The sequence below is a fragment of the Vitis riparia genome, chromosome 14, assembly GCF_004353265.1.
Source record: "Vitis riparia cultivar Riparia Gloire de Montpellier isolate 1030 chromosome 14, EGFV_Vit.rip_1.0, whole genome shotgun sequence".
NCBI classification, from domain to species: Eukaryota; Viridiplantae; Streptophyta; class Magnoliopsida; order Vitales; family Vitaceae; genus Vitis; species Vitis riparia.
This window is the reverse complement of record NC_048444.1, coordinates 25834913-25851724: the sequence shown is the minus strand read 5'-3', so window position 1 is coordinate 25851724 and position 16812 is coordinate 25834913. Positions and strand designations below refer to the sequence as shown.

Below are 16812 nucleotides of genomic sequence, written 5' to 3'. Positions count from 1 at the left end.
TTGTAATCATTGGGTCAAGGTCTGTTGCTTATACTTTTGGTTCACGTTTCACTTATAAACGTTGGGTCAAGGTTCTATAAAAAATCTGTATTTTAGCTTTCTTGGGCAATTATTCCAATACTGTTTGTTGGGTCTCAAATCGTGTCGATTGAGGTTCGCATCATTTGGTATCAGAGCACAAGTTCTAAAATCAGTTTTCTATCCCTTTATCTTTTGTTTCCTGTTATCATCCTATCTTGTTCCCTTTGTGTTCTTTATTCCTCGTTCTTATTTTTTTGACGTGCACTAGGTTAAAATCGTGCACCAAGCTCCAAAGAGGAAAAAAAAAAGAGAAAAGAAAAGAAAAGAAAAAACTTTAGAAAAGAAATAGAAAACAGCAATATATATATATATATATATATTGAGTGTAGTTTCAATTCTCTCAAATCAAAATATTATTTTCTTTTGTCCTCTTCCTTTGATTTAGTGTTTATGTCATATTTTCTTACCATTGGTATTAGTTTAGATACTACAAGTTGAATTTCTTGATCAAGTTTATTAGTTTAAGCAGAACTAAAAAAAGGAAGTTACGAGTGGAAAAAGGCAAGAGAGTGTGAGACTAATATCGGGAAAAAACCAATTTAAGAGTGAAACACAAGTGTGAGTACAAACACGTGAGGGAGTGTTGTGAGGAATTATTTCTAACATTTCTCTTGTAGTTTCAAAAATATGTCTTCTAGGGGCGAAACATCAAATAAGAAAGGAGGGGAGGAGTCATCCCTCATGTTGCAGGCTATGCAATAACAGTTTGAATGCATGAATATTTTCCTATTTTGGATCTGCTAATTTCAGACCAAATCAACCTTTATTTAGGATTTTAATATTTAGTACCTTTTTTAGTTTAGGGTTTTAATATTTAGTAAGTTTTTTTCATGACATATAAATAGCACGCACTCATTGTAATAGGGGATAATTTTTATTGAATAAAAAATCAGAAAAGGTGAGGCTTTGCTCTTCTTTTGGTTCTTAAAAAATTGTGAACTTATCAGGGATTCTTCCTTGTGGCGTTCAAACTTTATACCTTCGGTTCGTGATTCCATTGTAATCATTGGGTCAAGGTCTGTTACTTATACTTTTGGTTTGTGTTTCACTTATAAACGTTGGGTCAGGGTTCTATAAAAAATCTGTATTTTAGCTTTCTTGGGCAATTATTCCAATACTGTTTGTTGCGTCTCAAATCGTGTAGATTGAGGTTCGCATCATAATCTGCCACATGATTTTCTAAGCAGGGAGTCTAGGAGAAAGAAACACTCAAGTCACTAGTGATATCTACGATTTGGTGGAGCAATGCATCATACTTCAAGGCCTTATTTGCTGTTAGTCATGAAAGGCCTCTGCTCTTAGAGGAGCTCTGGAGTTTCAAATGAAACTAGATGAACAAAAAGGGAGTTTGGTTCACGCACTAGCAAAAAATAGAGCGGAACTTACATATTGATTCTCATGGGTTTGACTAGGAAAAAAAAAATTCAACTGCCAGAAATCAATTTGAATAATTTGACAAACATTTTGGACTCCAGAGCAACCTGCTAATTGGTTCTAGTTATTAGTCCAGTTGTTCTATGAGTTGAATCAGATTGTTTCAACCATATTTGATCAAGCTCTTTGAACGCACCTTTAAAATGGCTAGAGAAATTATGTGCCCAAAACTCCTCTAGTTGGCCAACATTACCACAAGGGTCACTAATTAAACAAAAAATTCTAAAAGCATTGGAGTTCATTAAACTTGCCTTTGCATTTGGCCATACTTCACTTTCCATATTCATGTAAAATTTACCAATTTTGTAATAAAAGATGAATCTACTCATAATGAAGTTGTAGTGGCATTCACCTACAAGTTGGGTAATGGTTTGGCACAACTCTTATATTTGCATTAAAATCATACCATATCAACCTAAGAATGATAAAAAATGCTAATAAACTAATTTCAAAAGAGAGAGAAAAATAAACAAAACATGCATGTACAACTATGTCATATAATCTAATGTACCATCCTTTCTTCTTCCTGAAAAATTCTTATTAATTTCTCAAAATTTTTAAAAATTGATATGAAAAATGATACTATACTTTCTCTTCTCCTCAAACATCTTCCTACTTTGTATTGGTTTTACATGTTTATCTCATAATTTGTTCCTTTATAATATTTATAAAAATATTTTTAATACTTTTAATTATTTTATAAAGAAATCTAATATTAGAAGAATAAATCAATATTGAAAATATTTTGTCTGATATTTTTTTCTATCAAAAAAAAAAATATATGAATTAGGAATTTGTCCCAACATATATAAGGATGATATATATATATAGACAATTAAGAAACCTGAAGTGATAAAAAGCCAACAAATTTAGGCTCATACGGTCATACCTTGATCTGGGATACTATCCTGAACTTCCAGGCATGTCTTCTGAAATCTCGCTCACATAATCATGCACTTTCAAGACCTCTTTACCCTTGATTTTTCGCAGAGCGGGAAGTTCAAGTTCATTGTAGGTTACTTCAGGGAACACAAAATCTTTCCCTTCATTTTTCCCTTCTAAGTCTTTTTCCCAACGAGTTCTTATCAATTGCTTTTCAAGCTGTGAAAGGTCTCGGACTATGCTACCGGCTGGAAAATGACTTTTCAAACCATGACAATCGAAAACTTCCACAAAATCTAAGTTTTGAAAGGTGAGAGTTCCATAGGGATCCTTATTCCATATATACTGCAGCAGTGGGAGATTATGTAGCTCCAACTTAATCAACTGAGTTGCTGTTTCATTATCCAGAACATCTGCCCCTTTCAGATCAAACACCTCTTTTAATTTACCACAGTTGGCTATTCTAAGAATCTGTAGGCTTGACGACTTCAGCACAAATAATGGCAAACAATTCTGCAGTTCATCACAACATTCTACCTCCATTTTTGCTAGTTTGCTAAATGAATTTTCAATCAACTTGTTGTGCCATATCTTTTGCATACGTCGCAGGCCAGAGATGTTCAAGGACTTCAAGCTAGGGAATGCAACCTGCAGAATTCATCTTATTCTGTTAATAAAATACCTATATATTTTGAAATAGCTGAATATGATAGGTATTAGACACATAAGTTAAATATCAGAAAAACATTATATCGTAGTATGTGGCTCATATTTGAACGAAAAGACATATGGAGAAAAATGGGTAAAATGCCGGAGCGAAGCGGAGCGAATGACATTTGCCATTTAGGCTTGTACTTCTTTTGTTGTGGGGCGAACGATAGGTCAGGGGTATTTTTGGAATTTCATTTATAAGGTTTAGTATAAATACCCTTTTATGTAATCCTAATTTTAACATAGTGAATATCTCTTTCCCTGTTTCCGTGGACGTAGGCAATTAGTTGAACCATGTTAAATCTCCGTGTTCTTCTTTCTTGTTTTTCTATTTTTCACCATTAATCGTTGCACGGATTCAAACACGTTATAAGGTGGAAGATACAAAAAAAAGGAAAAAAAAAAGAAAAAAAGATTGTATTCATTGATGCTGTGTCTTATCAGCAATCACATAGAGCTTAAGAAACAGCTCGAGGAAGGGAAACCAAGTTAGATGATGCTAAATTGTGCTTTTTTCATTCAAATAATTGCTATAAGATGAGAAGAAAAGGAAATCTAAGATACAACTGACCTTTTCATAGAAGAGCACTGTAATAAGGATACCATGGTCTCCCAGACCAACCCTTCTGAGAGTATGGCTTCCTGGATAGAAACTTGCCAGGCTGGGTAAGGATTTGAGTGAAAGAGAGGTTAATTCAGGAAACTCAATCTTATCAATAACCTCTTCAGCTCCATCTTCCTGCCCGATGATTTCGTTTATTCCTTCAAGTCGCACAAGACCCAATGCCATGTCAGGCGAGAAAATGTTTTTCATGCTGCCACAGTTATGCACCTCGAGAACTTTCAGGTTCTGTAAGCACAAATATTTTCCAAGGACCTTGTTGCACATATGCAACCGTTGCTGTAAATCATCTAAAACCAATTGACTCAACTGAGTGTCTGTTACATCTTCCTGAACATTTATCACTTCCTGATCAAAAACCTCTTTTACTTTACCACAGCTGTCTATTTTAAGAAACTCTAGGCTTCGTAACCAATTCAACACATTGGATGTCAAAAGATTCTGCAGTTTATTACAATTTTCTACCTTCATTTCCTTTAGTTTGCTAAAGGAATATCCAAGCAGTTGGTTGTGCCATATTTTTTTCACATTATCCAGGCCAGAGACATGCAAGAATTCCAAGTTAGGGAATGCAACCTGCAGAGTCCACCCCATTGTGTTAATAAAATACCTACAAATTTATTAATATCACGACATGATGGAAAATGGGACATAAAAGCTAGATAGGAAAAGGACACAAAGCTCAAAGAAAGAAAGAAAGAAATGAAAGAAAACATTTGCATTGATCATTAACGCTTCATCTTCTTAGAAATTAATCGATAGAGCAAAAGGAAAAGGGAGAATTATCTTTTGGAGGTAAATGGGCCCCCAAATTAACAAAAGGTCCATATAACTTTTCAAATTGAGTTGAAGGATATGAAATAGTAACGGACAAATATACCCTTTAAGAACACATATAAAATATTTTATAAAATTAAGTTAAATAATTTTTTTTCAATAATTTTTTTTTTCAAAAATACTAAATTAAATAAAAGTAGTTTTCAAAAATATTAAATTAAATAATTTTTTTTTCAAAAATATTAAATTAAAATTTTTTTTCAAAAATATTAAATTAAATTAAAGTATTTAAAAAAATATTAAATTAAATATTTTTTAAAATATTAAATTAAATAAATTTATTTTAAAAATATTAAATTAAATAAATTTATTTTTAAAAAATATTAAATTAAATAAAAGTATTTTAAAAAATATTAAATTACATAAAAGTATTTTAAAAAAATATTAAATTAAATAAAAGTATTTTTCAAAATATTAATTTTTTTTCTCAAAATCAATAAAGGGCATTTTTGGAAATACTGAAGGATGATATCCTTCAACTCAATTTCCATACTTTCATTGGGTCTTGGGCTCAATTTGAAGAGTTACAAGGACCTTTTGTTAATTTGGAGGCCCATCTACTCCCAAAACATAATTCTCCCAAAGGAAAAGCACCCAGAATAAGTTAGGGAGAAGGGAAAACCAACGCTGGTGTGACTAATTTTGTGCTTTTTCATTCAAATGATGCAACAAGAGGATGAAAATAGGAACATTTGACAAAGCAGGGACTTGAACCAGGCTTCATAATGGAACCCCAATTAAACTTGATTAAGCTGGGATCTTTAAATAATATAGGTGTAGTGTTTTTACTTTCCATCCCATGCACATCCATGGAGGGTGGCTTCACATAATGATAAATAAGGGATTCGTAATATATTTACTTTAAATATAAAAGTAGTCACAAAAATAATAGCAATGATGGCTAGAAGTTCCTCTTATGGTATTTCCACCAGAAATTGAAGCCAAAAAAATGATTTTTGTTTCAAAAAGTTATAATATGCTATTATTTAGAAACAACAGACATTGCAAATAATTTGAGAGAGGATTGGAAAGAATTTGCATGGACAATTGAATTTTATCCAAAAAAATATAGAATTTGAAGAAAAAAAAATATTTTGGCACTTAATCAACATTTTTTCTGTTTCTACTTTAACCTAATCTTTGTAGACCCAATGCATAAAAGTTTCAATTGGATATCCGGTCATATTTAAAATCCTCAGATTCCAAAGAAAAGAAACAAATCTTTTCTAGTAATTAAATCTAAAATTGATTCATAAATTGTTGAAAAGAAAAAAGTAGTAGTATAAGATGTGAAAAAATAACTAAGAGACATGCTAACCTCTTCATTGAAGAGCACCCCAGGAGCTGTATTAGAGTCTCCCATATGAATCTTTTCAAGATTCTGACTTAGATAGAAAGTTGCTAGTTTGGGCAACTTTAGAAGTGAAATGCGCTTTGTCTGAGGAAAAATGATCTTGTCTCTAACTCCCTCTGCAGTGACAATTTCTTTCATCGTACAACAGTGTTCTATGCGTAAGTCCTGGAGTTGCGCAAGAGCCAATGCAAAGGAAGATGAAAACAGATACATCAAGCTGTCACACTGCTTCACCTGAACGGATTTCAAGTTCTGGAAGCATGAAACCAGTGGCGGCTGGTTATAAAAATTCCTGTCTTCTGCAGTAACAATTTCTGTCATCACGGGACAATCTTCTATGCGTAAGTCTTGAAGTCGCCCAAGACCCAAGGCCACAGAATATGGAAAAAGATACAACAAACTCTCACACTGCTTCACCTGTAGGGATTTCAAGTTCTGGAAGCGGGAAACTTGTGGGGGCCAGTTATCGGTATCCCTGCCTTCCACGGTAAAAATTTTTTTCAACGCGGGACAATGTTCTATGTGTAAGTCTTGGAGTTGCACAAGACCCAACACCATGGAAGGTGAAAAAAGATACGTCACGCTGTTGCACTGCTTCACTTGTAGCGATTTCAAGTTTTGGAAGCACAAAACTTGTGGAGGGCTGTCGTTGCATATATCTCTCAACTGAGGTAGATCAATTAAGCTCACGTCTTCTAGCTTGGAGAGCATCTCAACATGTTTATCATCACCATGAGCAAGTCCCTTAAGATCAAATACTTCTTCTAGGAGGTCACATTTTTTCACAGTTAGCTTTTTTAAATTGTTTAAGCGCTCTATAAATTGGGGTGAAAAAAGACTCGATAGGAATGGGCAGTTTTCAACTATCAGGATCTTTAGATTAGAGAGGGCCCCGAATAAAACATGAAGATCCTTCATCTTCTCCAACTTGAGAGAGAGATTCAAGACCTCCAAGTTAGGGAACGCAACCTGCAAAAACCCAATAGATCATTACATCAATTGCAAGTTAGGGACATATATTCCAAAATATCCTGCCAATATTTTATTCCATTACAAATAAACCCATAAAATAAATAAACCAAATGAATAAGTTCATACATATTCCTAAAACTATCCATCCACTTTCATAACACGAACCCTATTGTGGTGCAAATGCCGCTCTTAAGATCAAGGATGGGTCACCCAAATGATGACTCTTAGAACAAGTCCACAAGGTGTGATGTCGAATGCTATAAAAGGTTTAACCTGCTCTCATAGACGATTTATTGGTTTTCAAATGAGATGGTCAAAGTTTAATACAAGAAACTCTTTCAATTAATTATTTTTATTTCACTAACAGAACTTTTTAAACTATTTATGGACTGCTATGGAACTTACTTTGTATCAAAAACATTAGATCATAATATTGTTAGGATTTGTCACTTATGTAACTTGTTTTCTAGCTCATTAATACTTCCCATGCTCCATCAAATCTTGAAGAGAAAACTGTGAGCTTCTAAATTGTACCCAAGGAAGAAAATGTCGCGATATTTCACCGAAAATATCGTGTATCGAAGGGTTTCGACACGATATTTCATGGGGAAATATCGGTCTGGCGATATTTCAGGATTTATCGCGAGAAATCGTGCCCCCCATTTGCTTGGGGCCGAGAGGATTTGAACCCTAAACCTTTTGGTTTGGGGTTCACCCGCTTACCACCTGGGCTAACTTGCCATTTGATACATAATATGCAACAAATATATATATATACTTAAACTCATTATATAAAGAAAATATAAGAATATTTTAAAGAGCAAATTAATTATAATTATTTTATAATTAAATGCAAAGTCTTTTAATTAATTACCAAAAATATAAAAATTATATAATTTTCTTCATAATGTTTTTAATATCATTAATAATTAATTAAATATTAAAAAATTATATATATATATATCATTATTTATTTTATATTGTTTAATACAATTGAATTAAATGGATCATATTTTAATACTAATATATATTTAAAATTAGACATATTATAATCAAATATCATAATATTAGGTGTAATTTAATAATAAATGTATACTTATAAAATTCATATTTTTATCGATGCATACGATATTATTATCAAATATGATAAATCATGTTATACATATATCAAAATTTTCAATAAAATAACTTTAAAATGTCTATTATACTTCTAATTATATTATTATGAAGTTTTCCTTACATTTTCATGAGTTTTTAACAATTTTAAGCTTACCGATATTTTTTTCCAAAATATCCGCCGATATCCATAAAATCGAAGTACCAATATATCCGTGATTACCGATATTTTCATCATTGATTGTACCATACATTTATCCATAGGAATGTATAAATGAATTTATCCATAGGAATGTATAAATGAAGCACCTGTAAGTTGACTCCATCTACCGAGATGGCTTTAGGCACACACCTCGACATTTGCTTCTCAAGTTTTTTTCATTTTTTTTTTAAATTGCATTTTATTCATGTAGCAAAAGAATCATGACCTCTTTTATTGTGAATCTAACTTATTACCTCAAATGAATCAGAGAAACAAAAAACATAAGCAGACTAATTTAGACATGCTACTCATATTTTCAGTTATGTACTCTAAACGGTTTTCCATTAAAAACTTTTATAGTATTTTTGACATTTCTTCCAACTAGCATCGAAGCAAACTCTGCTTATTATGGGCTTGCTCTTCTACCTACACCACTTAAATACAGCCCTAACTCAAGACCTCTAATTCATTACCAAAGGGCACTATCACTTGACCTTTACTCTAGGAGGCTTTTGACAATTCAAGTCCTAATGGAGATTTACCATAAATCCTTCAGAAACTACACAACAGACCCAAGATGAGAAAATTTTCAACATTGGACTTGTTATTTTGTAATCTTTTTTTTATAAAAAAGAGTGATGCGTGGTTTATAATTACAAACAATTTTAGTCATTACCCAACAACCCCCCCTCAACACACACATATATATAGGTAGATAGATAGATATATAGATATAAAAGTGTATGGTGAAATCTAAACCGTTGGATATTGCATAAATATATAGGATTATGGTATAAACAAATGGAATCGAGTATTAACAAATGAGACCAAAATACAATCTATATATATATATAAACTGTTGGATAATTGTACAAATATATAGGATATGGTATAAACAAATGGGAATAGGTATTAATAAATGAGACCAAAATACAAAAGAATGGAATCAAGGTACAAAACAATGTGATATAATCCTTAAGAAACTACAAAACTATTAGACTTGAGATGAGAAAATTTTCATCATTGGACTTGTTATTTTGTATTTTTTTTTTTTGAGAAAAAAGAGTAATGCTTAGTTTATAATTACAAACAATCCTAGTCATTATATATATATATATATATATATATATATATATATATATATATATATATATATATATATATATATAATTTTAGGTCATTGTTGAAAGTATATAGTGAAATTTAAACAATTGAATAATTGTACAAATATATAGGATTACAATATAAACAAATGAGACCAAGTATTAACAAATGAAACCAAAATACAAAAGAATGGAACTAAGATAATAAAAATTGTGATACAAATCAAGTATAAAGCAATGAAACCAAATTGTACATTTGACGACATAGTTTCACTTTTGGATGGGTATTTCTTCAGTATTGTTGGGTAGATGTTATATATATATATATATATATATATTAAGGTACTAAGATACAAGTTTGGTACAAAACAATGGGACCAAATTATTCATGTGATATATTATGATTCATCCTGCTTTTCAATAGGTAATAATTCAATATTAAAGTGGGACTAAATTATCTCAATTAGAAAAATCCTCATTCTCATAATAATTTGTTTCCCGACATTCTAACAATCTAATTTTTATGAAAACATTTCATCTCTCATGTCTTTCCATTATAAAATTCAATAAAAAATTATTATAGATAACAATTAAATAAAAAATAATAAAAATGACAAAACTACAATTAAAACTAAAATCAAAATTTAAAACTAAAAATATAAAAATAAAATATTCATTCCCCACTTAAAAAATCATAACTTTCTCAATATTTATTTTTTCTTGTACACACTATACCATTCTTAGATTGATTCATTTTTCAAAAGGTTGAAGAAAAGGTGGAATTGAATATATCTAAGGCTAAAATCTCCAAAATTCTTAATATAAACTATTCTTTCACTAAAAGACAAAATTCAAAAATAAACCTTAAAAAATTAAATTCTATAAAATTATGGTCCTAGCTTAAAACATAGTACTTCTTTATATTTATCTCTCTTCTCACGTTTTCACTTGTTTCTTTTTTCTTTAATCCATTATCCTAATTTTGTTTCTCTAAATAATTTTTAAGATTTTATCTTAATTTATTTTTATTTTTTATGAATTCATTATCTTAATTTTCTTTCTCTTAAAGGCAACCCATTCTTTCATAAAATTGTTGAACTTAATTTTTTTAAGCTTATTAATTTTGCTAATTTTCTTTCAATGCTAAGGTATTTATACTTTTCTCAAATAAAATATTAAAAGTTAAGTAAGTTTATTTTATAATAAATATTGGAGAATTTTCATTTGAATGGTTTGCATGTTAACATTGAAAATGATGGTGAATAGTGAATAATTTTTGTTTTTACTTAATATATTAGGTTATATATATATAAGTGCACTTGTCGTGTTAGAATTTGGAACTAAAAATTCAAAAAGTTCGTTTTTGTAGATTATGTGATTAATCTATACATTAAAGTCATATTTTTTTAATTTGAACATTTCAAAACTCCAATAATCAATTTTTTTCATAAGATATGACATAGTTTAACTCTTTCATTTTTTTATAAAATTGGTTATACATTACTTTATACTTCATACTTCCTATCGACATGCACATGCACACACACACACCTATGACTTAACAATTATGCATGTGCCTTGATTCTCAAGTTTTGCCATATGGTGTACTTTATTCATGTAGTAATATTAACAAAACTATCATAACCTACTTTGCTCTAAATTTTACTTATTACCGCATATTTATAATAAAATGACTAATTTAGCCAAGCAATTAATCATGCGCTATTTTCTTTGAAGCATTCTAAAAAAAAGTTTAGCTATTCAAAACATTCGTTGTAAATAAACAAAACTTGACAACTCAAAATGATAAAATCAAGCTATTGTTTGAATAATTTAAATCATAAATTATGGCATTTATAATAATATCATAGATCACAATCATGTGTGGCTAAAGTGGCATGACTTTAACAAAAAGTTTTAGAAAACTTCAAGGCTATGAAACTAGAAACAAAATCAAAGAATTTGGGCTCTTACCTTATCACAAAGGAAGATGGGTTGCTCAACTGGCTTATCAAGTTTGGAAGCCAATTTCTCCAAACTTTCATGACTTTCCACCTCCAGTGTCTTCAACATTGGCCACTCCAAATTATGCAGTCCCAGATAGAAACATTCAAGTTGTTTTAGACAGGAATTTGTCAGAGAGGTCACTTCAGGGAAAAAGAACATGGACACTACTTTTGCCATATCTTCGTGTGAAACAATTTCCTTCACTCCACAAGAATTCATATCTATTTCTTTAACCTGCATAAGGCTTCTCACTACATAACCTTCATAAGGAATTATAAGACTTGGACAGTGAGAAACTTGTATAGACTTTAAGTTAGGATAGGTAAGAAGTCCTTGAGGAGCCTTATTCCATACACGCTTCAGCTTCTCTAAATTATCTAAACACAATTCTCGCAACTGAAGCGTAGGAATATCATGACTTTCCTTACTATCTATGGATTCCAGATCAAAAATCTCTTCCAGTGAATTAGAGTCCACTATCTTCAGAATTTGTAGACTCGGTAGCCTCTTCAGCATATTGGAAGGAATAACATTCTGCAGTTTTTGACAAGACCGCACTGATAGTCTTTTTAGTTTTCCAAAGGAATCTGCAACAAACTCGTTGTGCCATATCTTTTCCACACTATCCAGGTTGGAGATATCTAAGTCCCCCAAGCTAGGAAATGCAACCTGCAGACAAGATTAATCTGTGGCATTAGTAATATAACTATATACTCTGAATAACTACACATAATAGGATATAACATGTAAGGCACTATTCACAAAGAACAGAGATAGAATAAAAAAGACAAAAAATCAAACATTTGCCTTCACAAATACTTCATATGACCAAATCAAATGAAGCTGACAGAATTGCCAAATTCAGATTTTCGAATTATTCGAGTGAAATGATCAAAATTTGAACCCCTCTTTTCTTTATCTCTTCTTCCAAATTTGATAAATCTTAATGGTTCATATATTGGGTTATAATAATCAGAGATTAATATATCAGGTTTAGTTGACAAATTTGTTCCATTTTTTCTTGATTAGATGCAACTTGCTTTCTTAGATTTTATCAATATCAAGTTGATGTTGGACTTTATCAAACTTAACTTCGAATCACTCTAGAGTCATCAAATCCAAGGTAAATATACATTTATGGATTAGTAAAACTTTTGGAATGATTAACACGTGAATCGAAACTGAACATAGCATAAAATCAGCTAAAAAAAAAGTGACAAAATAGGAGAGCACACCCATTGGAGGTTCAAACACCCCCCATTCAGGAGTTCAAATGGTGTGCGTATAATTTCATTTTCCAATTCCAAATTCAGTTTTTAAATCTAACTTCTATTCTAAAAAGGCTTTTTGGTATTGAAAAGTGGCAGATTTTAAATATTAGGATTTTCAAGTATAAATATACATGGTATTGAAAAGTGGCAGATTTTCAAGAACCCTAAGAAAGCAAAATTGATAAAAAATTGTTTATTAATATTTTTGGCTGTTAAACTACCAATTTAACCTAAAATTTTAAGTTGTTAAGTAATCAATCAAGGATGTATCCAGCCAATATGAGCTTTGGAAATACTAGGGGAATAATGATATCTCATGGTCATTAAATTGGAAAACAAGACTTTGATACCAATTTGACTCAAAAGCATAAATTGTTAGATAACTAGCCAATGATGCATCAAGCCAGCTTGGGCCAAAGTCCTAGCACTGTTTTTATCACTGATTGAGAAACAAGTTGATGAAAAGTTCAATCATATTTTAGGTTCTTCCTACTGTGAAACAAGATAGAGGAAATAAAATGGTGAAATGTAGTTTCCTTCCCATATCCATTCATGAAATTCCTTCCTTTCAAAGTTTTGTTCTAAATAAAGTGCCAAAGGGAGAATTGTTATAAGATGAGAAGAAAAGGTAATCTAATAGACAACCGACCTTTTCATTGAAGAGCATTGGGCAAAGGTTGTCATTGAAGAGCATTGAAAATTGTTATAAGATGACAATTAATTAATAGAGCATGAGGAAAAGCAGCAAGAATAAGTTAGGAAGAAGGGAAAACCAAGACCGGTGTGACTACTTCTGTGCTTTTTATTCAAATAATGCAATAAGAGGATGAAAATAGGTGCATTTGACAAGGCAGGGACTTGAACTAGACTTGATAGTGCAACCCCACTTAAACATTAGCCATTAAGTTGGGATCTTTAAGAAATAATATGGGTATCATGTTTTGTGTAGTCTTTTACTTTCCCACCCACGCACATCCATGGAGGGAAACTTCACATTATGGTAAATCGAGATCCATAAAATAGTGTTTTAAATATAAAAGTAGTCGTGACAAGAGGTTCCTCATCATATGGTATTGCCATCAGAAATTGAAGCTGAAAGAAAGATTTTTTGTTTAGAAAAAGTTAGTATGTTATTATTTAATTAGAAACACCATAAATTGCAAATAATTTGAGAGAGGAATGCAAATAATTCTTTCTTTTCTACTCCAACCTAATTTTCAAAGAATCAATGAATAGAAAATGTCTGATTGAAAATGGGGTCATATTTAAAGTCCTCTAATTCCAAATAAGAGATAGAAAACTTCTATTAATTAAATTTTTTTTCTTAAAGAAATTTGATTCCTAGTAAGTGTTAAAAAGATAAACGTATAAGATGTGAAAGAATAACAGGACATTCTAACCTCTTCATTGAAAAGCATTCCAGGAGTCTGAGTTCTTTGATAGAAACTTGTTAGCTTGGGCAAAGATAGAAGTGATAGCTGGGTTGTTTGAGGAAATATAATCTTGTCTGCAACCCCATCTTCCACCTTGATGATTTCTTTTATCTGAGAACATTGCTCCACCCATAAGTTGTTAAGTTGCACAAGACCAAACGCCATGGAAGCTGAAAAAAGATACATCATGCTGTCGCACTGCTTCAGCTGTAGGACTCTCAAGTTTTGGAAGAACGAAATTTGCTGAAGGTCCTTATTGCATATCTGCCCCAACTGAGGAAGATCAATTAACTTCAGTTCTTCTAACTTTGAGTGCAGCCTAGCATTAGCATGATCAAGTCCTTCAAGATCAAACACTTCCTTTAGTTGATCACATTTTTCCACATTTAGTTTTTTTAAATTCTGTAAACTTGCAATCAAATTGTTTGGAACAACATTAAATAGGAACGGACACTTCTTCACTTCCAGGATGTGTAGATTGCAAAAGGAGCTGAGTGGAAGTCCGTGATCCCATATCTCCGTCAACTTGGAAAGCTCAGAGAGTTTCAAGATTTCCAAGTTAGGAAATGATACCTGCAGAGATCCATAAATTGAAGTAATTGCAAACTAGTAGACAAAAGGCATATCTTCACATGTGAATGTTCATGTGTTGACTTGTCCTTTTATTTGCACCATTTCAATTGTTTACATCAAGTGCCTTCGTAACCCTTTTTTTTATTTATTTATTATTATTTTCTCAATAAAATCTTTTAAATCATTTATTAACTCCAAAGCATATTATTTTTAAGTCATAGAGTTTAATAATTTTCTATTATTAACTTTAGGGCCTTATATTATTGCACATTATGATTTACATAAGCTTATTCTATTAGCTCATAATTTCCTTCCCATACTCGCATGTTATTACAAACATTTAATTAAGAATGAGACCATAAAATCATTCACCGAAACCACATCAACTCCCTAAACTCAAAGCCTATTCGGGAGAGATTTGATGATGGCTAGAAGCATATTTTCCTAATACTTGGAAGCGTTATCTTCAACAAAAATTGTTTTTGACAAAATTTAAAAAATCATTTGAAGTTATTCTTGAACTACAACTTGATAGGTACTTTTTAAAAAACACATTTTTTGTTAACACAACACATTACTAGAAAAAGTGATGAAAAACATTTTTTTGATTTGTAGTTTGTATCTAATCACTAATTGGTTCTTCAAAGAAGGGTTTTCAATAGAAGTACCACTAATAAAAAGGCTACTAACTTTAAGAAGAACTATGACTTAACAAACTTAAGAGTTTTCTAGCTATGAAAACAATCAATATAAAACAACAAAATCAAATGATGGAATGATCAAATCAAGCTAATTTTTTTAATACTAGAATTCTTGAATGAGGCTCATAAATCATAGATAGCCATTACTTTAGCACAATCCTTAGAGAGCTACAAGACATAGAGACATAGAAGAATCTAAAGGTATTTTGGCTCTTACCTTTCCAACCAAGAAGAGTGATCATTAAATTATGTTATCAAGTTTGAAGCTAATATATATGTCTAATTTATCATAATTTTTTAGGGGTGACAATTTTGAATTGATATAATGATGACACGACTCAAAAACAATATAAATTGTAGTGAGCTTGGGTTAACCAATCTAACTCAGTTAACCCATCATGGAAAATAATTGATGCATAAAATACTTGCTTTCCACTAAGTACACAAATATTTTCGAAAAAGGATTCCTTAACTTACCATTTTAACCTAATCTTTGGATGGCCTTATGGATGATAGTGTCAACAGAAATTCTATCACATTTAAATTCCATAATTCCAAATAAAAGAAAGAAATCTTTTCTATTAATTAATTCTTTATTTTTTTACTCCTCTTGAGGCATTTGATTCCTAATAAAGCATTAAAAGACAAAGAAAATGATATTTAAAAAAAAAAAAAATAACAGAGATAAACTAACCTTTTCATGAAATAGCACACAAGCAAGGATATCGCAGTCTTTCATGTGAACCTTTTCATGTGTACGAGTTCCCCTATAAAAACTTGTTAGGTTGGGCAAAGATAGAAGTGAAAGCTGTGTTGTTTGAGGAAATATAATCTTGTCTGCAACCCTGTCTTCCACCATGATGATTTCTTTTATCATAGAACAATGCTCCACGCATAAGTCTTTCAGTCGCTCAAGATCCAAAGCCATCCCAGAAGAGAAAAGATGCGTCAAACTTCCACACTGCTTAACATGCAGCAATTTCAAGTTCTGGAAGCACAAACTTTGCTGAAGGTCCTTATTCCATATATACCTCAACTTAGGAAGATCAATTAACTTCAGTTCTTCCAACTTTGAGTGCATCCTAGCATGTTCATCATCAGCATGCTCATAATCAGCATTGTCAAGTCCTTCAAGATCAAACACTTCTTGTAGTTGATCACATTTTTCCACATTTAGTTTTTCTAAATTCTGTAAACTTGCAATCAAATACTTTGGAACAACATGCAATAGGAATGGACACTTCTCCACTTCCAGGATGTGTAGATTGCAAAAGGAGCCGAGCGGAAGTCGGCGATCCCATATCCCCATCAACTTGAAAAGTCCAGAGAGTTTCAAGATCTCCAAATTAGGAAATGATACCTGCAGAGACCCCATAAATCACATCAATGACAAATCCCCATGACATTTCTTCACATGCCATGTTCATATGTTGACTTGTACTGTTTTTTGCACCATTTCAATTGTTTTACACCAAATGCCTTCAAAACACAACCCTTTTTCATTTATTATTAT

The 16812-nt window shown here is 31.3% G+C and overlaps 1 protein-coding gene across 2 annotated transcripts in view; it reads right to left on the bottom strand.

Annotated features, from left to right (window-relative positions):
* LOC117931212 overlaps nt 1–16812 on the bottom strand; it is a 35916-nt gene that overhangs the window by 3531 nt on the left and 15573 nt on the right. The window contains exons 5-11 of one of the 2 annotated variants that reach the window (XM_034852133.1): nt 15994–16659; nt 13993–14598; nt 11289–11990; nt 5886–6890; nt 4196–4306; nt 3680–4078; nt 2405–3045 (exon numbers count right to left, since the gene is read on the bottom strand). In XM_034852133.1, coding sequence (XP_034708024.1) covers nt 2419–3045; nt 3680–4078; nt 4196–4306; nt 5886–6890; nt 11289–11990; nt 13993–14598; nt 15994–16659 — 4116 coding nt within the window. In that variant the 3' untranslated portion in view covers nt 2405–2418. Of the gene's footprint in view, nt 1–2404; nt 3046–3679; nt 4307–5885; nt 6891–11288; nt 11991–13992; nt 14599–15993; nt 16660–16812 lie in introns of both variants that reach the window. The other variant, XM_034852132.1, reaches the window with a different exon arrangement.